This window comes from Corythoichthys intestinalis, chromosome 4, assembly GCF_030265065.1.
Source record: "Corythoichthys intestinalis isolate RoL2023-P3 chromosome 4, ASM3026506v1, whole genome shotgun sequence".
Lineage (NCBI taxonomy): Eukaryota > Metazoa > Chordata > Actinopteri > Syngnathiformes > Syngnathidae > Corythoichthys > Corythoichthys intestinalis.
In genome coordinates, this window is record NC_080398.1 from 59014848 (window position 1) to 59041604 (window position 26757).

A 26757-nucleotide genomic window follows, 5' to 3' on the forward strand; every position below is an offset into this window, starting at 1 on the left:
AGATCTGGTGACTGGCTAGGCCACTCCAGGACCTTAAGATGCTTCTTACAGAGCCACTCTTTAGTTGCCTTGGCTGTGTGCTTTGGTTCGTTGTCATGCTGGAAGACCCAGCCACAACTCATCTTCAGGGCTCTCACTGAAGGAAGGAGGTTGTCAGCCAAGATCTGGCGATACATAGCCCCATCCATCCTCCCCTCAATACGGTGCAGTCGTCCTGTACCCTTGGCAGAGAAGCAGCCCCAAAATATGATGTTTCCTCCTCCATGTTTCACGGTTGGGATGGTGTTCTTGGGGTTGTACTCATCCTTCTCTTTCCTCCAAACACGACGAGCCAAGTTTAGACCAAAAAGTTCAATTTTGGTCTCATCCGACCATATGACCTTCTCCCATTGCTCCTCTGGATCATCCAGATGGTCAGTGGCAAACTTCAGACATGTCTGGACATGCACTGGCTTCAGCAGCGTGACCTTGCGTGCGCTGTAGGATTTTAATCCATGACGGCGTAATGTGTTTCTGATGGTTTTCTTAGAGACTGTGGTTCCAGCTTTCTTAAGGTCATTGACCAGGTCCTGCCGTGTAGTTCTGGGCTGATCCCTCACTTTCCTCATGATCAGTGATGCCCCATGAGGTGAGATCTCGCATGGAGCCCCAGAACGAGGCAGATTGACCGTCAACTTGAACTTCTTCCATTTTCTAATAATCACCCCAACACTTGTTACCTTCTCACCAAGCTGCTTGCTTATTTTCCTGTAGCCCATCCCAGCCTTGTGCAGGTCTATTATTTTATCCCTGATGTCTTTACACAGCTCTTTGGTCTTGGCCATTGTGGAGAGGTTGGAGTTTGTTTGTTTGAGCATGTGAACAGGTGTCTTTTATACAGGTAACAAGTTCAAACAGGTGCAGTTACCTCCGGTAATGAGTGGAGAACAGGAGGGGTTCTTAAAAAAGAACTAAGTGCCGAAATATTTACTAGTTGGTAATGTATCAAATACTTATTTCATGCAGTTAAATACAAATGTATTGTTTAAAAATTATACAATGTGATTTTCTGGATTTTTGTATTAGATTCCGTCCCTGACAGTTGAAGAGAACTTATGATACAAATTACAGATCTCTACATGGCTTGCAAGTGGGAAAACCAGCAAAATCGGCAGTGTATCAAATACTTGTTCTCCCACTGTACCTAACATATTGATCAGACGAGATGGACGTTTGAACACCAATTGTTTTTTGTCAAGTGTTTTATTGTTAAAATGTGTGTCGTTTTGAACATAAGTCTCCATATGCGTGTTACAGCTCTACAAACTGTCAAAAGTGAAGGAAGTAAAAAGCTTTAAAAAAGCACAATTTCCTCGTTTGCTAACCGGCAACGTAAAGTCAAAATCACGTAAGTCGAGTACGTTGTAACCCGGGGACTACCTGTAATGACTAATCTACTTACCTTATTTTCCGCACTATAAGGCGCACCTAAGAGGCTTCCATTTTCTCAAAAGCTGACAGTGCACCAAATAATCAGATGCGACTTATATATGCATCAATATTGGTTAATCATGACATGACATTCCCTTTAGCGTAGCTTCATCTAGTGGATGCATAAAGCTACTACAACTACAACAACAACAGGGTGACCAAAAACAACTTTTTAACAATCCAATAAAACCAAGATTGATAGAAGAAAAATATTTTACCCATAGTAATTGGAACCTTAAAACATGCCATTTAAAAAAAACTATGGAATTTTAATTTAAAAATGTTTGTCCTTTTAATGGCGTCCTCATGCATGAATCCATTCTTTAAATCTGAAGTATAAATCCTACCTCTAAGATTTGACTTTCGGGAAAAAAAGTACACTCGTTGTATTTTTTAAAAGCTGGTGGTGTCAGTTGTACTTTTTTTTATTTTTTCGCATTGTTTGCAAATGCTCTATACCAGTGTTTTTCAACCAGTGTGCCGCGGCACAGTAGTGTGCCGTGAGAGATCGTCAGGTGTGCCGCGAGAAATTATCCTATATCGCTGTTTTTTTTTTTTTAATTCGACGGGCCGAGTTGCAGTAGGAAGGAATGATTAGATATAAAGTTGCAGTCATGCCTAGATGAGCAGAGTATTGCTCGTGTCGCATTCAATAACTACTCGGATTTCTAGCCATCAGCAACCTTGTTGTCCGCGACAATGTGGACCGCAGCACGTCTACTGTACATCATTTGATTAGACTCGTCAAGAGTCAATATACACGAAATTGTCCTTTCCATTTTACCCATATGTGACGACCGTCAATCCTCCCCGTGTTTTATTCCAACACATTGTCGAGGACAGCAAAATGGCTGACGGGTAGAAATCCGAGCAGTTCTTGAACGCGACATGAGCAGCTATCCTAAACTAAGCTTGAGACCGATAAACCGATACGACTGGATATCCAGTTTTACAGGTGAGAGATACAACTGTATCGATAGTAAAGTTAACATTCAACAGTAATTAGCCATTAAATATTCAAAGAACCGATAGTAGAGTTTTGCGAGAGAGAGAGAATTTGGCTATCGCGAGCACAAGAACCGGCTACTAGTGCCTAGTACAATGAATTGCTTAATATGATAATAACTTTGCTTTTACTTCACATGCTGCGCTTGTGTCAAACACCACACAGCGCACTTAGAGTGTGACCACACGCATGATATAATATGGACAAGCACCACTCACAGTTGCGGTAGCCTCAACTTCCCATCATGCATTTCGGTAGTAGTCGTCGTCAGTACCCGATCGTCACGGGCGTGTCATGACAACGCGAGAGCTAACAAAACCACTGTAACGCACGCTCCGTAGCGTTTTCTTCACAGCCCAAAACGAAACTAGTATTGGCAACGAAGCAACATGGTAAAACAATGGACATTCTGAGGATCAATGCCAGCGACGTGCAGCGATTGATTTTCAACGCACCAGGAAAACAAGAGTCGCACTTTGAAGTGATGAAGGCAGCCAGATCTGTATGGGACAGAGCTAGTGTGAAGCAGTACAGAGATCGTGAGTTTTTAACCCTGAAAAATAACCCACTACAATGGTGGAAAGGGCGGCATATTGTTTCCACGAAACTATTTAAACATGAACATGCGGATCAGTTGATCTTCCTCAAGAATAATCTGCCCTTCAAAAAAGATGGACAGTGATGAGGAATAAAAAATGTGGAAGCACAGGCAGAAGTATGGAGGCAGATTTGTGTCTTTATTATTCAATCAAAAAAAAGTTGCTTCGATCAAAATATATATTTTCAATCGAAGAAAAAGTCACTTCAAACAAAAAAAAAATGTGTTTGAATGCAAAAATAAATTTGTAACTCAAAAAAAATTATTTGAAAACTATTTTTCTTTGAATTTTTTTTATTTAAGTCAATTTTTTTTAATTGAAACAATATTTTTGATTGAAGTCATGTAATTTTGCGTTTGGACCACATTTTGGCTAGGACATATGTGTCTTTATTATTCAATCAAAAAATAAGTTGCTTCAAACAAACAAACAAAAAAAAAAAATCAAAAGAAAAATCACTTCTATCAAAAAAAAAAAATTAAAAATTCAATCGTAGAAAAAAAGGTTTGAATATGAAAAAATATTTGAGACTCAGAAACTCGCATTTGATCACTTTATTTTTCATTCAAACTGTTTTCTTTGATCCTTTTTGTGTTTGAGCCATATTAGGGGTAGGACATTTGTGTCTAAATCATTCAATCGCAATAAAAGTTGCTTTAATCAAAAAACAATTTTTACGACTTTTTATTTGATTAAAGCAACTTTTTTTGGGATTGAATAATATAGACAAAAATTTACCTCCATACATAAGTGAATGACTTTGCTGTGTATAAGGTTAAAGTAATAATTTTTGGCCTGCCTGTTTAAAATGCCATGTTTTTATTCCCCCAATTATACCAGTGGTAAAGGATAATTTATTATTTATTTATGATGATAACACTAGCAGGTCTTTTTTTCTAGAGCTACTGCATATAATTAATATTTTTTGTTAGTAAGATGTTTACGTTGAAAGTTTGCACTTAAATTACTTACCTCTTGTGTTCAAAACACCAGGAAATACAGTAATGGAATTACTGCACTTTAATGTTGTCTGTCACTGTAGTTTTATTTTATTATCAATCCCATCCAACAAAAATGACGGTCATTTAGTAAGTTTTTTTTTTCTCATAAAAAAATAAAACATAAAACATACATTGGTATGAAATTTTGTTGTTTAATTTTGCTATTAGAAATGTGGTCTTTTTATATGTTTAAAATACTGTACGAACACACACAACAAATGTTTACTATAGTATCATTGTCACTCTGTATCGAACCAAATTGTTCTTAAACTATCGAATCGCTCGGCCTTAAAAATCTATCGTTTTTTAATCGAATCGTAACCTGTGTATCTAGATACATATCGAATCGGCTTCATGCCAGAGATTTCCCCAACCCTATCCTAAACGACATCTCCAAACGAAACACGTGTCACTTCAAAACTACTTGATGGACTATTTTGTTCGCCTTTGTGAAAACACAGGGAAACAGGCAACTTTTTTGAGAAAACTACACAGGTAAATGAGAAAGTCCTCAAAGCCAGTAACCCTGTGTTGCTAAATAAAAAAAGTCCCACACTGTGGCAGAGACCTTAATAATACCTGCCTGCAAAGCTATTGTCAGCAAGATGCTTGGCCCTGATGCGGTCAAAGACATTGCTAAAGTCTCCCTGTCTGATAATTCTGAGCTTTTGAAGCCTAACTGCAATAAAAAAATAATAACAGTGAGAGACTGAGAGCTGTTGACAATGATTCCTGCTAGGATATCGGCTTTGTGTTCATCTAAACAGGCTCCAGTTTCACACTGAGTAAGTATAAATATTGAGAAATTATTTTAAAATTAAATATATTGTACAGAAAGTAATTTTGGAACATTTTTGGTTTGTGGTGTGCCGCGAGATTTTTTTGATATGTTGATGACCAATAAACATCAGTGAAAGAAACCGGAGTTTCATATGCAATCAACGGGCAAAGTTTTAACACGCACGAGAAAATTACGGAATTTGTTTTAATTTACCGTATCGGAATTATTGACTTACCGCATATGGCAACAGGCTTATGTATAACTGGACCTCAAACACTGCAACAATGTTGTGTTTACCTTCAGAGCTCCACACAGCTCCACAGTATCTGCATCATCCACCACTGTGATCCGAAAGTTTGGAGTCTGTAAGAGCTCCTTGAATAGTAGGCCATTCTCCAGAACTTTACTGCCTGTAGATATATAGCATAAACAAACCATAAATTCAACCGTCTTGGAAAAATATGCAAATTAACAAGGAAATGATCCCATTAAAACTAACAAGTGAAATAATTTCAAAGATTATATCCAATCTCTACTGATTACTAGTATATGTTTGGGTGCGATTTGAATTTCGAAATATCACGGTAGTGTTGTAAGGAATACGTCACCGCGTCGATGCAGATGTACATAAATTGTTCCTTTCTGTTGAAGGAGATGGTACCGTTTCTCGTAGGCACCGTCTAACTGTTTGCATTACTCTAACACACTTAATATACTCAATCAGGGAATAGTATTGTTTCTCGTATTTACTGTAGGACTGTTTGCATGACTCTAACACACCTAATATAAAATAAATAGCACTTCCATCGTTTAATGAAAAGAAGCAGAATACAGGGCATAAAAGATACAAAACGCCATCTTATCACAGAAGCCCAACGTGTGCGGCATGAGCACGATTGACGGACCAACTCTCGCAATCAGTTCTCCTGGGCACTTCAGGACAAAGAGCAGGGCGTTCTGTCCTAAAACAAGTAGCATCAGAGAACGCCCAATATCCAACTGATGACAGAACTGACAAGACTCCAAGAGCCCCCTTTGACGCTGAGGTGGCAGAATCCACATCGTCGTTGCCCGGACAACAGTAACTCCTGAATCCTCCTGTCCAATCCACAGAAAAACAATAATCCCAAACACACCCTTCTTCTTCCTTCTTCACACCCTTCTTCCTGCCCACTGCCCGCTCCGCGAGAGCTTTCAAAAGACAGAACATTTAGATAACAACTGTTGCTTCTCGGGGACATTTCGATGTATCCGTTGTTTTGCTGACCCTGGATGCAGTATTGCCTCTCCGTCGTCTGTTTTGCCTTGTTTTTTGATCAATGTCGACGAATAAATTGTCAACCTGTTTTCAGTGACCCTTCTTTAAACCATTCAAAATGGAGTCAATACAAAGGGTTAACACCGGAGTGGACGCGCGGGGTTTGTCCCTTCCGGCCGACTTGCTGGAGCTGCGCCAGCGGAACGCCTTCTTTGTTCGGCTGTCGCTGTTCCGGCGGCCTGGCAAGGAGGTTGAATTCCTTCAAATGAGTATTTAGTGGGGATGTACCAAAAATGTTCATCTTATGATTGTTCTCCAGTGACCGCTGAATCAGTGCAGGATTGCTAACCACGAAGCCGCATGCAAAGCTTGCAAGATGTTTCCGCGCAAGAACAATAGGGTGAAATGTCCAGATATTCTTCCTGGTGCCCCTTTAAAGCATGTGCATTGCTCGTAAGGTGTAAAGTTCTTCTGCTTAAATATCAAGGACAAAGTAAGAATTTGTATATGCTAGCTACTGATAGCAGTTTACTGTCACCTAATCTGCAGCTTACATTCTAACCCAACTGTTTACATACAGTAGTGGTGATATCCCTGATCACATCATATTCAGAAGATCGGAATCGGGTCTTAAAGATCAGGTTTTTAATGTTTTTTTTTTTAAATCGATCTATATTTGGAATTGTTAACTCATTGGCTGCCATTGACGGCGATAAGCGTAAAATCTATTTTGACTGGGAGAGCTAGCAGCAATCGTTCGAAAGCTGATTGGATATTTGCTGTCAGCCCTCCCAGTCAAAATTGATTGGACGTCCATCGCTGCCAATGGCAGTGAAATATGATCCCTCAATGGCAGCTTTGCCAGTTGAAATGGAGTTCATATCATTTAGAGCTGAAACGATTACTCAAATAATTCGAGTAACTTGATTTTAAAAATTTGATCAAGGCATTTTCTCCGCTTCGAGGAATCGTTTAATTTTGCCAGCTTTAAGCATGACATTTTGCCCGGATTACTTTTAATGCAGCACAATGCGTCACGTGCATACAGGAGGAAGAGAGAGGCGGCGGATATATTTGATTTCAACCACGCGTGAATATAGAGGTAACGACGAAGAAGCTGACGAAAGCGAAGAGAAAGGCACCAAGAAAAAGCTGAAAATGTCAAAAGTGTGGGAGCATTTCAAGCTGGAGACCAAGGCAAACACTGTTTCATACAGTGGGGCAAATAAGTATTTAGTCAACCACTAATTGTGCAAGTTCTCCCACTTGAAAATATTAGAGAGGCCTGTAACTGTCAACATGGGTAAATCTCAACCATGAGAGACAGAATGTGAAAAAAAAAACAGAAAATCACATTGGAAAATAAGTATTTGGTCAATACAAAAAGTTCATCTCAATACTATGTTATGTACCCTTTGTTGGCAATAACAGAGGCCAAACGTTTTCTGTAACTCTTCACAAACTTTTCACACACTGTCCTGGTATTTTGGCCCATTCCTCCATGCAGATCTCCTCTAGATGTTTTGGGGCTGTCTTTGGGCAACACGGACTTTCAACTCCCTCCACAGATTTTCTATGGAGTTGAGATCTGGAGACTGGCAAAACCACTCCAGGACCTTGAAATGCTTCTTACGAAGCCACTCCTTTGTTGCCCTGGCTGTGTATTTGGGATCATTGTCATGCTGAAAGACCCAGCCAGGTCTCATCTTCAATGCCCTTGTTGATGGAAGGAGATTTTCACTCAAAATCTCTCGATACATGGCCCCATTCATTCTTTCCTTTACACATCAGTCGTCCTGGTCCCTTTGCACAAAAACAGCCCCAAAGCATGATGTTTCCACCCACATGCTTCACAGTGGGTAGGTTGTTCTTCGGATGCAATTCAGTATTCTTTCTCCTCCAAACACGAGAACATGTGTTCCAAACAGTTCTATTTTGGTTCCATCTGACCATAACACATTGTCCCAGTCCTCTTCTGGATCATCCAAATGCTCTCTAGCGAGCCGCAGACGGGCCTGGACGTGTACTGGCTTCAGCAGGTGGACATGTCTGGCAGTGCAGGATTTGAGTCCCTGGCGGCGTATTGTGTTACTGATAGTAACCGTTGTTACTGTGGTCACAGCTCTCTGTAGGTCATTCACTAGGTCCCCCCGTGTTGTTCTGGGATTTTTGCTCACCGCTCTTGCTATCATTTTGACGCCACGGGGTGAGATCTTGCATGGAGCCCCAGATCGAGGCAGATTATCAGTGGTCTTGTATGTCTTCCATTTTCTAATAATTGCTCCTACAGTTGATTTCTTTGCACCAAGTGTTTTACCTACTGCAGATTCAGTCTTCCAAGCCTGGTGCAGGTCTACAATTTTGTCTCTGGTGTCCTTCGACAGCTCTTTGGTCTTGGCCATAGTGGAGTTTGGAGTGTGACTGACTGAAGTTGTGGACAGGTGTCTTTTATACCGATAATGAGTTAAAACAGGTGACATTAATACAGGTAACCAGTGGAGCCTCGTTAGATCTCGTTAGATCTCGTTAGAAGGAGTTAGACCTCTTTAACAGCCAGAAATCTTTTTTGTTTGTAGGTGGCCAAATACTGATTTTCCACTATAATTTGGAAATAAATTCTTTAAAAATCAAACAATGTGATTTTCTGTTTTTTTTCCACATTCTGTCTCTCATGGTTAAGGTTTGCCCATGTTGACAATTACAGGCCTCTCTAATCTTGTCAAGTAGGAGAACTTGCACAATTGGTGGCTGACTAAATACTTATTTGCCCCACTGTATATTCACTATAAGACAACGTTTGCATAACACTACCTCCGACCGGCCCCGGCTACCCGCAGCCCCGGCGACGTTTCCGCAACCCTGGCAGGACCCTGCGACCGATGACTGCCCCCGGAACCCGGGCCGGGCGCCACCACGCAACCCCACCCGCCTAGCCCCTGCGCAACCCGCCCTACTAGCCCCCGCTCCACCGAAGGCACCATGTTTACTCCAAGAGGAGGAGTGATACTCGGGACAAGGTCAATTTAAGTTAACGTAGCGCTAATAAGATTAAAGTTACTGTACCTTGCTAACGTAACGTTAGCCCTGCGGAGGGCTAGGTTTCTATGAATTATGACTACTGTCGATGTGTGGCTAACAGTGCATTTCAAACAGAGCACCGAATATCAGACAACTTACTGTTAATTGCTGCTGTGACATGATCACCCGCCACAGGAGTGTTTACTTCAAGTTCCGACTGAAAATGACTAGCATGTTAACCATTTGCGGTTTCAGTTTTTTTCAGAGCATTTTCTTGTCCTATCGATTTTCAGACCTTGCTGCAATACTGTAGTTGAATTTTCTTTGGAGTAGATTTTAGCTTGATCTGTTCAGATCACTTTCCTTCTATGAATAACAGGAGATTATGAAATGCTTTTTCATTTCCAATATAGATCACATTTGTTTTACTTACCAATGGTGGTTTCACAGAACTTCTCAGCTGCCACTTCATTGGCAATGTTTGCACCCATAAGAACGCTAACATCAATGCCCATCTTCTCTCGAATGATGTCAGAGATCAGCTTGAGGCCCTCAGGACCTTCATCTATCCCCTGAGAGAAGAGTACAGAGGTAGTGCCGTATCATATGTTAATGTATTTTTTCTTTTTGAAAGAAAAAAAACAAAAAAAAACTTGTACAGTGGGTGCTATGTGAGCCCAAGTGATGTTGTGTGCTAATGTTACACAGCACCTATTACAAATGCTGACACACTATAAATCTGTCTCCCCTAAATGACTGACTTTTCCCACATTTTCTAGTCTATTATTATTATTTTAATTCATTACTTCCTGCGTTTATTTTCCCAAGCTTGCAAACTGACACACATTCGCGCAAACACACCTTGTTTGGCTAAGTGTTGCTTTGGCTTTCATCTCAGTTATCAGTGCTTCAGTGAAAATGTAGATAACAGCTCAAACAAAAAATTATCGATCATAATGTAGGCAGCCTGTCACGTTGGAAAGTAATGATTTTTTTTTTTTGGGGGGGTGCAGTCGATTCATTTGCGTGTTTGAAACAATACAATCTGATGAATGGCTGTTCATAACCTAAATTAGATATTATGGAATGAATTAAATGTCCAGTGTTTCATCATTTCTTTTGAATTTTAGGGTGAATGCTGCTGCCCGACTCAAAAAACATCAGGCCTTACCATTTCAAAAATCCAGGAGAGCCACGACAGCACTCTTGTATTAATATTTAGAAAAATGATACAGTGCCTTGCAAAAGTATTCGGCCCCCTTGAATCTTGCAACCTTTCGCCACATTTCAGGCTTCAAACATAAAGATATGAAATTTAATTTTTTTGTCAAGAATCAACAACAAGTGGGACACAATCGTGAAGTGGAACAACATTTATTGGATAATTTAAACTTTTTTAACAAATAAAAAACTGAAAAGTGGGGCGTGCAATATTATTCGGCCCCTTTACTTTCAGTGCAGCAAACTCACTCCAGAAGTTCAGTGAGGATCTCTGAATGATCCAATGCTGTCCTAAATGACCGATGATGATAAATAGAATCCACCTGTGTGTAATCAAGTCTCCGTATAAATGCACCTGCTCTGTGATAGTCTCAGGGTTCTGTTTAAAGTGCAGAGAGCATTATGAAAACCAAGGAACACACCAGGCAAGTCCGAGATACTGTTGTGGAGAAGTTTAAAGCCGGATTTGGATACAAAAAGATTTCCCAAGCTTTAAACATCTCAAGGAGCACTGTGCAAGCCATCATATTGAAATGGAAGGAGCATCAGACCACTGCAAATCTACCAAGACCCGGCCGTCCTTCCAAACTTTCTTCTCAAACAAGGAGAAAACTGATCAGAGATGCAGCCAAGAGGCCCATGATCACTCTGGATGAACTGCAGAGATCTACAGCTGAGGTGGGAGAGTCTGTCCATAGGACAACAATCAATCGTTCACTGCACAAATCTGGCCTTTATGGAAGAGTGGCAAGAAGAAAGCCATTTCTCAAAGATATCCATAAAAAGTCTCGTTTAAAGTTTGCCACAAGCCACCTGGGAGACACACCAAACATGTGGAAGAAGGTGCTCTGGTCAGATGAAACCAAAATTGAACTTTTTGGCCACAATGCAAAACGATATGTTTGGCGTAAAAGCAACACAGCTCATCACCCTGAACACACCATCCCCACTGTCAAACATGGTGGTGGCAGCATCATGGTTTGGGCCTGCTTTTCTTCAGCAGGGACAGGGAAGATTGTTAAAATTGACGGGAAGATGGATGCAGCCAAATACAGGAACATTCTGGAAGAAAACCTGTTGGTATCTGCACAAGACCTGAGACTGGGACGGAGATTTAATTTCCAACAGGACAATGATCCAAAACATAAAGCCAAATCTACAATGGAATGGTTCAAAAATAAACGTATCCAGGTGTTAGAATGGCCAAGTCAAAGTCCAGACCTGAATCCAATCGAGAATCTGTGGAAAGAGCTGAAGACTGCTGTTCAAAAACACTCTCCATCCAACCTCACTGAGCTCGAGCTGTTTTGCAAGGAAGAATGGGCAAGAATGTCAGTCTCTCAATGTGCAAAACTGATAGAAACATACCCCAAGCGACTTGCAGCTGTAATTGGAGCAAAAGGTGGCGCTACAAAGTATTAACGCAAGGGGGCCGAATAATATTGCACGCCCCACTTTTCAGTTTTTTATTTGTTAAAAAAGTTTAAATTTTCCAATAAATTTTGTTCCACTTCACGATTGTGTCCCACTTGTTGTTGATTCTTGACAAAAAATTAAAATTTTATATCTTTATGTTTGAAGCCTGAAATGTGGCGAAAGGTTGCAAGGTTCAAGGGGGCCGAATACTTTTGCAAGGCACTGTATATGCTAAATCCGAAACAACACAAAAGCCAAGACACACACACACTCAAGCTATCCTCAGGCATGAAAATGGGTCAGGGGTTAAAAAGGTGAGAAGGGTGTGGAGGAAATATGTTCCAGTACACTGTACACCCCAACAAAATATTGAGCTCTGTCGACCCACACTGTGTTTCAGCAGGGCCGTGCAGAGACCGGTGGAGGGGCGGGTGTTCTTAAAACTATTATTTCATTATTATCCATACTTAACAACTCTAGCACCTAATGATTAATAAAGCAATGACATAAAAATCTTATAGAAAAACATTGTAATTGTGTTTATAATTGTATTTAATACCCGACTATCCTTGCAAACTTGTTCTTACCAGGTCTGCTATTCCCCCAGCTGATGAGGTATCCACTGCCTTTAGCAGCCTCATCTAACTCATTTTTTCATCCCTTAATCTCCCTTCCCGACGACGCATGTCTATGTAATGAAATATAAATATTTTAAAAAACAGACTCCCCGGTGGCTTTTAGTTTTAAAGCTTTCTTAATTTCTTTCTTTCTCAATAACGATTTGTGTTTGTATTATTCAATCAAAAAACAAAGTTACTTCTATCAAAAACAAAGTTGCTTCAATCAAAATACAGTATATACTTTTAATCCCCAAAAAGTCACTTCAATTAAAAAAAAATGTTTTTGATTGTAAAAATAAATTTGAGACAAAAAAAACATTTGAAAACTATTTTTCTTGTTTGAAACAAATTTTTCCATTGAAGTAATGTTGTTTTGCATTTGGGCCACATTTTGGCTAGGACATTTGTGTCTTTATTATTCAATCAAAGAAGTTGCTTCAAACAAAAAAATATATATAAAAAGAAAAACTTTGCACATGTGTCAATCACCGTTTACCAAAGCCTGAGAGGGTTTGAGTAGACTCACTATGAAGCATTTAATAAAGCCAAGCATTTTCTTACTACTTTATTCTTGTTTAAAAATAATTCGGTGGGGCAGTAACATGTTTAAAACTTATCATAATTCTTACATTTTGAAGTGCTTGAAAACCATTCATAAATGATACTTTGGTGAAAAAAGTGAAAAAACATGTCTTATATATATATGTTTCTTTTTTCCAATCTGAATAAATGCATTGAACACGCACAAAAAAAAATGGGGGGGGGGGGGGCGCTACTTCGCGGTTTTCACTTATTGCGGCGGGTTCTGGTCCCCATTAACCGCAAAAAACGAGGGATCCCTGTATTTCTGAAAAGCTTTAAGAAGCAGGACTCATTCCCACCACTCGTCGGGCCGGTGTTGTGCCGACACCGGCCGTCAGCTCAAATCCAAGCCAAAAATAACGCGTCTCCGGCGGACGACGGGAGCGATGTGAGGCGCCCCCTCCATCCGAGAGCATGCCGCTTAATTTGACTCAACAGTGTGTTTCTTCGTTTGTATTACCGCTAAATACACACGCTTGACGCCAATTTAACGGGAGCTATTTTTTTTCATTGGAGATTTAGCTAGCTCTGGCAGTGTTCAACGCAAGCTGCAACGAATGGCAGTAACTTTTTTATATCGCAAAATGTGAAAACGATTGAAACCATTACTCACCAACTTCAATCTGCTGGCAAATACAGGCAAGTGGGTCTGCCCCGGTGTGGATAAGGCCTGCTTTTTGTTTTCGCAGCTTTGCAATGCAACGAAAGGCTCTCTGAGCACTCCATGTACAGTAAGGAGTGCGCGCGTTTGGAATAATGGAACGCAGCTTGGGCCGATGATTGGTTCTCGTCAGCGAAGCATCTAGAACAGCGGTCTCAAACCGACTCCACAAAGGGCCGCAGTGGGTCCTGGTTTTTGTTCCAGCAGATCCAGCACAAACAGTTCAACCAATGAGGTTTCTACTAACATAAGCAGCACCTGATTGCAATCAACTGATTACACTTGTAAGAAACCAGATTGGTGAAAAGGTATTTGTCTCGTTTGGTTGGAATGAAATCCAGTACCCCCTGCGGCCCTTTGAGGACCGGTTTGAGACCACTGATCTAGAAGGATTTGCTGACTGTGCTCTTAAGTGCTCAGTTTACGTACTAAGTTAATCACAAGATGATAATAATAATAATAATAATTAAATAAAACCTCCCGACCCCCCCCCCCCCTCCCAAAAAGAATTTCTCCTCGGATCTACGCAATTCATGTAGGTCGCCCTTTTTGGCCTCAAAACGGCGAATTTCACCGAAAGGTGAGAGATTTTCATGCCTGTATCCTAAATAGTGCACTCAAATTTTTTCAAGTTTTACGAGCTGATCCTTAATTAATGTCCCTAAAAATATGTTGTTTCATGTGTATAATGTATCCTCTGGTGCGTGAGATGAGGTAAAAATGACGCCATATTTTTAGACATGAAAAAACTGAGCAACATTTGGACATCGCTGCAGCTTTCTCGCATAGAGCTCATTTAGTTTCTTTCTCTTCCACTCACCAGTGAAAAAGCCGTACACTGTAAAACATAACCTTTCTAAATCCACCCACAAGGTCTATTCATTCCTCCCCAAAACACCTCTTAGAACACTATTGAGTACCGAATTGCATGTAAACTATGAGGCCAACCAACTATCTAGCATATTGTTCTCCTTTTCTTCTCCATCAGACATTTTTATCATAAATATGTAAATAGTGAGGGCACCTACTACAAAGGACGAGGTAGGATACGACCATCAATGTGTGTTTTGAATAAGATGCCCAATTGAAAAAAAAAAAAAGAATGCTAAATTTCTATCAAAGCAGGAAAACACATTGTGTACAGTACACATTAAATAGTTGATAGTTCATTTTACTTTTGCTCAACTAACCAATCATACTGACTCTCTTTGCATATTTAAAGGAGCAATATCAGGGTTTCCCTTACACATTAGAGATTGTGGCGCACCGCCACACCAAAATAAAAGCCGCCACGCCTTGCAAATGAGATTTTTTTTTTTTAAGGCTGTTTCAAACTTGCGGCAGCCGAGTGTGAAGGGTTCAGCGGCAACCTATTCATTGTGTATTGTAATGTCCATAACTATGCGCGACCCCCTTAAGAGAGGATCGGACTGGGGAGCTGTGACGCAGGGAGAAGCGAGTACGAGGAATTGGGGAGAACGGGGAGATAGTGAGATATGTCGCATGTCGCGGCAGCCCGCTCTTATTTTGTGATTGTTTTTTTTTTTTTTATCATTGTTACCAAAATAAAGTAAAGGCGAAACTGAGCGGTGGACAGCCGTCTTGGACGGAAGGCCAAATTTGAATGAATTTGCTCCCAGAGGCGGGGCCCAAAATAGAGCCGTGCTCTATTTTCAGAGCGGCGCCGCGCTAACATCAACAACGAGGGGCAGGCGTACTTATATCTGTGCTATCAGGCTGTTTTGGCAGACGGATATACGCAATCATGACTGATGAAACTTTCATAAATGCACTTTTTTTTTTTTAAGTTTTGCGAGCTCTGGGACACTTGAAAAATGACTGCCATATCTCTCCTTCCTATGTTAATGGTACCTCGATGTGAGTTTGTGTGGAAATGTAGTTCACGAACAACAACAAAAAACTATTCACCTTCTCACCGAAACTAGTAAAACTCAGTACACGGCTGTTAGAATTTCCCCCCTACTCCTTATAATGGGTCACGTGTGCTTAAGCCAAAAATATGTGTACTTCCGTGTACTTACATATACTTGTACTCCAACCGCATGTACTTGTACCACAAGTGCCTGTACTAGTACTACGCATTTGCATATGGCAGAAAACACAGACAGGACTGAAAAAACAGATTCTGCTCTTGCACTCCTCTTTAAAAGAAACTGCTGTATTTTAAGCCAAAAGAACTGTTGTATTTGATAGAACAATATGTCTGTATGCTGCCATAGCACATTCAAGTCGCATTAAGCCCCCGAACTATTTTTAATTTGTCTGTTTTACCCTGGGAACCCCCGTTTACAGACGTCGCGCAACCGCTTTTTGTTTCAACTCAGCCATAAAACGAAGGTAATTAATTATATTTATTTTTCATTAATTAATTAATCATTTTTAGCTTAAAGTCATTAATTGATGTCTAATATTTTGTTAAAAAAACTTTAAAAATCATTCGCTGAAAAAAATGGTGTCTGTAAAAGTCACAGATATCTACTGTACCTCATAACTATCGCTTAATTGTATTTTTTTTTTTTTGTTACTGTCCCATTTACTCTGATATGTTGGTGATAAATAATCAATTCAAACAAAGAAAAATTGAAAAAAACATTTTAAAGGGTAAATATATGAAAAAGAAATTCTCGACCACTCCTTGATGTCTGCGATTTCTGCATCGCGACCCTTGTTATATTACCATGTTTCACCCATAAAATCCCCCCAAAATCCAGTTGTGGCCAGTCACAGCTGTGGCTTGACACTTGATACATGCTACATGGAGTTTTTGGATCGAAACAAGGTAAGTACGCGATAATATCTCGTTAAAGTCATGGCGTCTTTAATTCTGCTCCCGCGTGCTCTCACCTCCGGATATTGTTTTGCTGTTTATTTATTTTTTTCTTAAATTCCCTCCTGTGCTTAATTTTTCTGCCCCCAGAAAATTGAGATTTCAAGCTTTCCAATGATGTATCACACATGCATATCGGACAATTTTGAAAGTTAGCCAAATTGGGGTCTCAGAGCGGAACTTCAAGTCACCTGAGTGTCTTCCACCATATACGAGGGGCATTCAAAAAGTAATGCACTCAAGGGCATTGCTCGTACAGGATTTTACCAGTCTTGTTTATATTTGGCACAAACATGATAGGACACACCTTTTTGCGATTGTTATACGTGTTTTTCTTATTTTCAGATTTTTAAAGCTTAAACTAGCTTCCAAAATGCCTGCCTCTATTGAAGCTCGTCAGAACAAAGAGCTGTAATCGAATTCCTTGTTGCAGAGCGAGAAACCCCTCTGAGGATTCACAACCGGCTGGAAAATGTCAACAAGGATGATACCATAGACTACAGTACTGTAAAAAGATGGGTACAGCGATTTAAAAACTACTGAAGACCATGAAGGAGATCAATGGAATGGCGTCACCCAAATTCACCAAGGACCAAAAAGTTCAAGGCCCAAAAGTCAGTAGGCAAAATTATGGCCGTTTTTGGGGATTCTCAAGGTGCAATCCTTGCGGTTTTTTTGCCGAAGGGGGAAACCATTAACTCTGAGGTATACATTGAGACTCTTAGGAATCTCAAAGCAAGAATTTGACGTGTTCTGCCCAACGTGGTCATGGCAAATGTGCTCCTCCAGTATGACAATGCACGTCCTCACACAAGCATCAGGACCATGGACGTCATCACTTAATTTGGATGGACTGTGATACCACATCCGCCATATTCTCCTGATTTGGCACAGTCAGACTACCACCTCTTTGGTCCAATGAAAGAAGGACTCCAGGGCAACCGATATGGCAATGACGATGAAGTGAAAACTGCTGTCAAGATTTGGCTTAGAGATCAATCTGCTGAGTTCTACAACACTGGTATACATGCCCTCGTTCATAGGTGGACTGTAGCTCTTGAGAGAGGTGGAGACTATGTGAAGGAGTAAAAATGTAATCTTCACACTTGTACCTTTCTTTTGATGTATAATACATGTTGCTATTATAATTTGTACATTATAAAGTTGGGTGCTTTACTTTTTGAATACCGCTCGTACTTGTATTACAAGTACTTGCGTGTATTTGTACTACAAGTACGTGTTTTTGCATGTGCTTGAGCCATAAATATGTGTGCTTCCGAGTATTTACTTGTACTCCTAGCGCCTGTACTTGTGCCAAAACCGCATGTACTAGTACTACGCATTTGCATATACTTATATTACATGTACATGAATTTCGTGTACTTGTACTATGAGTGTAAGTACTTGCTAGTACTTGTACTACAATTATAAGTACCTGCATATACTTGTACTACAAGTAGATTACTTGTGTGTACAACCGACCAGCACAGGAAAGCTACGGATGCAATTTCTCCAGAATTTTTTTTTACTTTCTGATTGAAATGCATCATTGGTGTATAATAACACAGCTCGATTCTCCATTCCAAAGCACTAATCTACAGCCCAAATGGGAAGGGAAGTTGTATGCTTCAATATTTTCATCCTGGTTGCAGTAACATTTTTGGTCACCATTCTTACCAATTGCTAAAATGTGGCCCTACAAATGGTAAAAAAAAGAAACCGAACAGCCTGTCCACATCTTGTGTGACTGCATCAGGATTTGTCCGCCAGTGTATGAAATTAGCACTCTCTTTGAAATGTGCAATCTCTCACATCTTGCAACACTCCAGGTGTGTGAGTGTGCGTGTGTGTGTGTGTGTGTGTGGGGGGGGGGGGGGGGTGATGCAGCAATGTTTGAGAAAAGCAAATTGCCACTGTCATAGCGAAATCTGAGCTCTGCGCAATTTAGCATTAAGGAGAAATTCATCTAATTAGAGTATAAATTACCAGAATCTGTCTGGATGTCTGGCTTAATCGGCAACCATAATGAATGGTCATCAATTTTGAAAGATGGGTCAAATTCCTTGAAATCAGGCGGCACTCTGGAATTGCCTTTTTGGAAAACGATTGGCACAGAAACAGTTTGTCTGAATTTGCAAAGATATGACAGCTTGCCAAGGAAAATCAACAAAGTTCTCAATCAACCAAATTCCAAGTCCTCTTTACACGGATTTTTTTTCCCACTTTTGGGCAGACATAAACAAGCAGTTCGCAAAATGTGAGTATTTATTTAGCTTAGGCTCTTTTTCAAAACTGTGACGGATTCATTTTTCTTTTTTTAATCAAGGTTTCTACAGGTATCAGCAAATGTCCTTTAATGCTTTTTAATGCTACTTTAAACTGATTGTCTAGTGGTGCAAACCCACCCTTGAAAAATGGAACCGTCCCGTATTCAGAAACAAGACTACTCGTCCTGTATTGAGCTTTCATGGGACGCGCTTCCTCTCATATTACCATGAAACTCGAATATAGTGTCTTATTGGTAGAATGAACAAATAGTGGTATGGTGCTTTACAACTACATGCAGGGAAACACATTCCAGCACCTCTTCTGCTTTTTGACCAATGAGCTGACAGAAGAATGACAATACGAAATCTCATTGGTCGAGGTACTGTCGCTTCACAACATAAGAGTGTGAGAGATAAGAGATTTGAGTGAAGCGAGAGTAAAAAGCAAGTTCAAAATGATAATAATTAGTGCTGTAATAATAAATCGATTACCTCGAGTAATTTGATTGGAAAAAAGCCGCAAATCAAATTTTGCTGCTTCGAGGATTCGTTTACCGTAATTTTCGGACTATATTGCGCACCTGACTATAAGCTCCCACCCACTAAATTTGACACAGAAAACGCATTTGCTCATAGATGAACCGTACTGGACAATAAGCCGCAGATGTCCTGACTGTATTATGGGATATTTACACCAAGAGATATTGACCGATAATACTTTCTTTGAGAGCAGCATCAAAGACTATCATCGTTATGACATGAGCATTAATGAATGATTATGACATGTCATTTTGTGTCATCTGGCAAATTATTTCACTTTTGAATGGATGTAAAAGATCCAAGCTGGACATAAATAAGGTAAGTGACATAATTGGCCGGATGACACTTAATGACATCTTTCATAATCATTCACTAATGCCCAGTGTGTCATGCCATAATTATGACACTATTATGACGCTGCTTTCAAATAAAGTGTTACCCATTAACCCAAATAAATCAACAAATAAGCCACACTGGACTATAAGCCGCAGGATCTAAAATGAGGGGAAAAAGTAGCGGCTTATAGTCTGAAAAGTACGGTAATTAGAGCGGCATTGCAATGGTTTGTTTTGCAAGTGTTTGCATTTAGTTTTATTGATTTGGGTAGATATATTGCCCTCTAGTGGCACAACTCATCTGACATGGCTGAATCCAGCTGCTCCCTGTTAAAACCCTCTTAGGTCTTTGTTTGAGCTAATATGTTTGTTTATGCATTTGTTGAAGTTGTTGAAGTATATTTAGCAGTAGTATGTGGGAATATGTGTTCAAAAGATTTGTTAAGAGCTTTGTTGAGAAAAAAAAAACATTTTATAGCATTTAAGCTGGCGGACTTTTGCAATGCAAGTTAGTTGTTCTTTTTGGTATTTAGAACTGCATTTTTTTTCTCTTTAAATATTGTTTGAGGCTAAGCGCAGGTATTTTTTTTTAAAATAAAAAATACATTTATTGCTCTTGTTAAATGAAAGTGCAATTCTACATCGTTTGAAGAAATTCTATTTTGTATTCGCATTTAATGCTCTTTTGAAAGTGCAATCTCGGCAAGTCAAAATAAATGGTATGTCAAGCATAAACACGTTTTCCTTTGTTTTACATCTCCTAAAATGTATTCTGCAACACAATGTTTGTAATCCAATAACTTGATAATTCAAACTAACCAATCAATATATTAATCAACTACCTAAATAATCGAATAAATAATTTGTTTTCTTGTTCTCCTGTTCTTATTTTCACTAAATGTACAGTGACTTATTTCACACCAATAGAATTGTTATTGATTAATAGTGTATTTTCTTTTTCTCCACTAGAGGGCACGCTTGCTCTTTGGATGGGTAATGTTTCTTTTTTTCTAGTTTCACTTAGATGCTTTTTTTTGTAAATTTTTTGGGCCAAATATGGTCATGTAATATGTTATAATCCAGTATAATAATAACAGATCATAGAGATTATGTTGTGCTGAAAAAATATATACCATTAAAAAAAATAATAAAATAAAAAATCACACTCTACGCAGTTACTCACAAAGTTACTCATTACTTGAGTATTCTTTTCACCGGATATTTTTTTACTTGTACTTGAGTACATTTTTTGGATGACTACTTTTCGTTGAGTAAGACTGTTATGAAGTATCGCTACTTTTACTTGAGTAAAATTTTTCGCTACTCTACCCACCTCTGTGCTCTACCAATGAGGTGTCTAGGGATGGGAATTGATAGGATTTTTACGATTCCGATTCCATTATCGATATTGCTTAACGATTCGATTCTTTATCGATTCTCTTATCGATTCTAATTTGGGGAAAAAGAAGAACAAACGTTTTGACTGGCATCGAGTTTGTTTAATCAGAAGTCACAACCTTACAAACTCACAACAAGGTCAAAAGAGGCCCAAAGCCTCAATATTAACTGTGGCAATAAGTGGCAAATGCACAAGAATGTGTAACATTTTACTGAAACATTTTTCTAATAGAAATAAAAAATATTGGTATATCTTGGCATATAGGTCGTTGGTCTGCCGTTAGCAATATGTGTTAAACTTGCAGGGGTCCCCAAACTTTTTCCAGTGAGGGCCGCATAACTTTTCCCTTCTCTGATGAGGGGCCGGGGTCAGTTTGTAACAGAAAAAGTGTGACGATTGCAGGAGTGCCTAAATGTAAAAAAATATTGTTTTTCAGAAAGCCACAATCAAATAACCCTTTCTGGATTTTTCACGGAACAAAAGTAAATAAAATAAAAGTAATAATATATTAATAATTAATAATAATAACACTATTAATCAAATAGATAATAACCAAATAACCCCCTCTGAGTTCTTCACAGAAAAAGGCCAGAAAATAAATAACACTATTAGCAAAAAAAAAAAAAAAAAAAAATGCTCTCTGGTATTGTTCAGGGGGCCGGACCAAATGTCGGGGCGGGCCGTAATCGGCCCGCGGGCCGTAGTTTGGGGACCCCTGTTAAAGTGTATTATTTACCAGTATATTGAAATGCATGCCTTTTAGTTTTTATGGTGCTTTCACGCTCAAGTGGGGGCGCCTTTACGCTTCCTCACGCGCAGAAGAACGCGCTCACGTGAAGAAGAGCGCGCTTACACGCGAAGAAGAAATGCCACATCCAAGCGAGTGAGCGAGTTAGTGAGAGAGGGAAGCACTGCGACGACCCTACGTTCTTTGTTAATGCTTGTAAAATATCTACAGAGGCAACGCCTGTATGTATCATCTTTTGTGTTGTTGTTGTGTGTTTCCACTCGCGATCGGACACTTAAATCCAGTTGTGTAGTGGTTTGAACGATGTGCTAATGCTAGCGAACACATGCTAACTGTTTTATTATTACTGAATTAACAGCTAATCATCGCTGATTTACGTTGATGCAAACCTGTTTGTTATTGGGGACGAAATTGATTTGTTTCATTTCTGTTTTCAGTTTCACTCTTCAAGTGATGGTTGAATAAAGTCAGCAAATTATACCAACGTCTTCTGTATCGTCATTTCGGAGTTTAGCTAGCTGTATAGCTGTCTCGGTGAGGACAGTGCAGTCTATTCCCTCCCGATGCAGTTATCTCCACCTTGCAATGATTGCAATTCGTTTTGTTGTAATTTTTCCTCGTGAAGTGAAGACAAACTTTCAAGCGTTTGAACCTACGTGCTGTCATTGTTATGTTTACGGCTGCAATGCTCGTGCTTCGTGCTAAACCATCGTAAACCTTCATTTTCACCCTCTTTCCTGGTGAAGTGTAGCCAAACTTTGGAGCGGGTGGTTCTTGGCGCCATGCTAGTTTGATGCGTTTGGACAACAAGACAGTCACGCCGCAATATGCGTCTTCAGGACTCGTTAAAGGGATCGTTAAGGCTTTTTCATTGTGATGTCGATGCCTCGAAACACTAGGAACCGGTTCCGAATTGGAATTGGATTTCGATTCTCATCCCCAGAGGTGTCCCTTATTTTTTTTCCAGGGAGTTGGCAACCCTCCCCGTGCCCAACTGCAGATAGTTTCACACACACATATTGCAAGCATTAAATATTGAATACTTTTAATCGTTGAAAATACAAATGCAATTTAAACGCAACAAACAGCTTGATTCAACTTCTGTTCCAGTGAGAACACATGCATGGAGGAGAGCTAGAAGAGGAAAACTAGCAGGCCATCGATGGGTATTACCTTCAGCCCTAAAATTAGCAACCAGAGTAGCTACCGATACATAACAGCGATTCCTGAGCATAAAGTGCCTATGACAGCAAAAAGCATGTTTATTTCATATTTCACGCTGTATTTTATGCTCCTGAATGAAATGGACCACATGGATGTGTGTGGAAGAGTTTGATAATGACAGGCGAGGGTAAACGGCAGATTAAGACTTTTTTCTCGTCATCTGTGTTTTGCCAAATTGTTGTATGTAGTCGAATCGTCTCAAAATATGATTTTCCTTCCAACAATAATGCTATTTAAAGGGAACCACAGATAAAAAGACATGTAGTTAATAAAATTTAAATGTTAGTACGAGTAATAATAATTTGATATTAAAACCCCTCAAAATGTTTTCGTTTTGATAAATTTGGTAAAATTTTAAATAAAAAAATAAACTAGTAGCTCGCCATTGTTGTTGACGTTGCAGGGCGGTGACGTCAAAGGGCCACGCTGCCGTACTCCACAGTCACTCTAACTATGTAAGGTAGTGATATAAATACACCACAAGGTGTCAACGGCGTTTTGGAGTTTTAAATTATTAAGAGATCAAGCCAATGAGTGCGTTTTGTCCCTCGACTGACGCCGTAGCTCCCCGTTTTTTTTTTTTTTTTTCGGACCGGGTCTATTGTGATTCACGTTCATTTGAGTGCTGTCTTCACAAGACTCCTGAAAACGGCTCCCAGCACCACAGTTTGTGTATTGCGACTAAATATTGTCATCCAGTGTATTTATTGAGCTAAAGGAGTTGCTAAAATGTTTAAATACAGTTTGACCAAAGTCTGAGTAAGTTTTAGCGTGTGTATTTAGTGCATCTATTTTTTGATTGTGAATGCCAGTTCTCTTTGCATTGTTGTTTTAACTGTGTGGGAATAGGGCCTCAGTAATACAGATTGAAGCAATTTTCTTCTTGGTGACATTTTCTGAGAGATATGAGTATAAGTTTTGTAGTATTTTCACTATATCACCCCTTTCCCACTGGCCAAAAAACCCGTGTCAACCCACTAACAATCGACTTTTGGTGGCGGTGGGAAAGGTGCAGCGACCCGCCTCGACCCGTGTCAATCAACCCGCCAAGCGACCCGTGTTAAACTCACCTCGGCTCTGATCGTCATGTAGTGTGAAAGCAAAACCTGGGGTCAACAGTCAACACCCTGATCTACGTAGTGACGTAGGCTCTTAAATGATGCGTCATAACAACGTGCCAGTCGCCTCCCATTTAACACGCCCCACAACCGTAGTTACGTCGATGCTCATAAAAAAGCTAGTAGAAGAAGAAGAATTCACGTCGCCTACGTTGCCTCAGCATAAGCAGAGTGTTGATCCTTTGCTGCATTTCGATCATTTTGCGGGCAGTAAAAAGCATGAAAACGGAGAACACAAACGGAAAGGAAGCTTCCATGTTGCTCTGCATTGTTTACTTCCTTGATCTGAATGAATCGTCCACACGCATTTTAACGTGGTGACGTCACGTAACCTTACGCACGGCTGAGGAGGGGTGGGGGGTTAGATGGGTGAAGAAAAAAAAAAGACACGGCTTTTTTTTTCTAATGGGAAAGGTGCCAAATGCCAATTGCTAGTGGGTTGCATCGGCTTGGAAAAAACGCGCGTTGACCCACTAGTTTCTGTGGGAAAGGGGCATATGATACTTATGTGTGTTGTGGAAGAGTTGCCAAAACTTATGCCAATATACGGCGCGGTCCGAGCTACGAATCTGAATGCCTGTGTCCACTCTCCTTTCACTCTCCCACTGTGGATTAAAGAAACTACAGCGTCAGTCAAGGTAAAAAAACGTGCTCATTGGCTATATCCCTAATTAATGTAAAACTCACCATTGACACCTTGTAGCGTATTTAAATCACTACCTTACATAATTAAAGAGTGACACGTTTTTTTGTTTGTTTGTTTTTTAAGTGACAGTTGGCCCTGCGACGTCAACAACAATGGTGACCTACTAGTAAAAATAATTTTACAAATTGTATAAAAACGAAAACCTCCAGAGGGCTTTCAATATCAAATTATAATAACTTGTACTAACATTTATTATTTACAGTGCCTTGCAAAAGTATTCGGCCCCCTTGAACCTTGCAACCTTTCGCCACATTTCAGGCTTCAAACATAAAGATATAAAATTGTAATTTTTTGTCAAGAATCAACAACAAGTGGGACACAATCGTTGAAGTGGAACAAAATTTATTGGATAATTTAAACTTTTTTAACAAATAAAAAACTGAAAAGTGGGGCGTGCAATATTATTCGGCCCCCTTGCGTTAATACTTTGTAGCGCCACCTTTTGCTCCAATTACAGCTGCAAGTCGCTTGGGGTATGTTTCTATCAGTTTTGCACATCGAGAGACTGACATTCTTGCCCATTCTTCCTTGCAAAACAGCTCGAGCTCAGTGAGGTTGGATGGAGAGTGTTTGTGAACAGCAGTCTTCAGCTCTTTCCACAGATTCTCGATTGGATTCAGGTCTGGACTTTGACTTGGCCATTCTAACACCTGGATACGTTTATTTTTGAACCATTCCATTGTAGATTTGACTTTATGTTTTGGATCATTGTCCTGTTGGAAGATAAATCTCCGTCCCAGTCTCAGGTCTTGTGCAGATACCAACAGGTTTTCTTCCAGAATGTTCCTGTATTTGGCTGCATCCATCTTCCCGTCAATTTTAACCATCTTCCCTGTCCCCGCTGAAGAAAAGCAGGCCCAAACCATGATGCTGCCACCACCATGTTTGACAGTGGGGATGGTGCGTTCAGGGTGATGAGCTGTGTTGCTTTTACGCCAAACATATCGTTTTGCATTGTGGCCAAAAAGTTCAATTTTGGTTTCATCTGACCAGAGCACCTTCTTCCACATGTTTGGTGTGTCTCCCAGGTGGCTTGTGGCAAACTTTAAACAAGACTTTTTATGGATATCTTTGAGAAATGGCTTTCTTCTTGCCACTCTTCCATAAAAGCCAGATTTGTGCAGTGTACGACTGATTGTTGTCCTATGGACAGACTCTCCCACCTCAGCTGTAGATCTCTGCAGTTCATCCAGAGTGACCATGGGCCTCTTGGCTGCATCTCTGATCAGTTTTCTCCTTGTTTGAGAAGAAAGTTTGGAAGGACGGCCGGGTCTTGGTAGATTTGCAGTGGTCTGATGCTCCTTCCATTTTAATATGATGGCTTGCATAGTGCTCCTTGAGATGTTTAAAGCTTGGGAAATCTTTTTGTATCCAAATCCGGCTTTAAACTTCTCCACAACAGTATCTCGGACCTGCCTGGTGTGTTCCTTGATTTTCATAATGCTCTCTGCACTTTAAACAGAACCCTGAGACTATAACAGAGCAGGTGCATTTATACGGAGACTTGATTACACACATTTGGATTCCATTTATCATCATCGGTCATTTAGGACAACATTGGATCATTCAGAGATCCTCACTGAACTTCTGGAGTGAGTTTGCTGCACTGAAAGTAAAGGGACCGAATAATATTGCACGCCCCACTTTTCAGTTTTTTATTTGTTAAAAAAGTTTAAATTATCCAATAAATGTTGTTGCACTTCACGATTGTGTCCCACTTGTTGTTGATTCTTGACAAAAAAATTAAATTTCATATCTTTATGTTTGAAGCCTGAAATGTGGCGAAAGGTTGCAAGATTCAAGGGGGCCGAATACTTTTGCAAGGCACTGTATTTAAGAACTACGTCTTTCTATCCGTGGATCCCTTTAAGATTTTTTAATGCTGTTATAGGCACTTTAAAATAACGTAACTCTTTCAGGAAGCAAAACAGAGAAGCAT

At 39.9% G+C, this 26757-nt stretch overlaps 1 protein-coding gene across 1 annotated transcript in view; it reads right to left on the bottom strand.

The window, feature by feature from the left end:
• The window catches only part of LOC130914578 (glycerol-3-phosphate dehydrogenase 1-like protein), a 69156-nt gene that overhangs the window by 31076 nt on the left and 11323 nt on the right, over nt 1-26757 (bottom strand). Inside the window, exons 4-5 of the mRNA XM_057833899.1 lie at nt 9567-9705; nt 5155-5267 (exon numbers count right to left, since the gene is read on the bottom strand). Of these exons, the coding sequence (XP_057689882.1) occupies nt 5155-5267; nt 9567-9705 (252 nt within the window). The remainder of the gene's footprint in view (nt 1-5154; nt 5268-9566; nt 9706-26757) is intronic.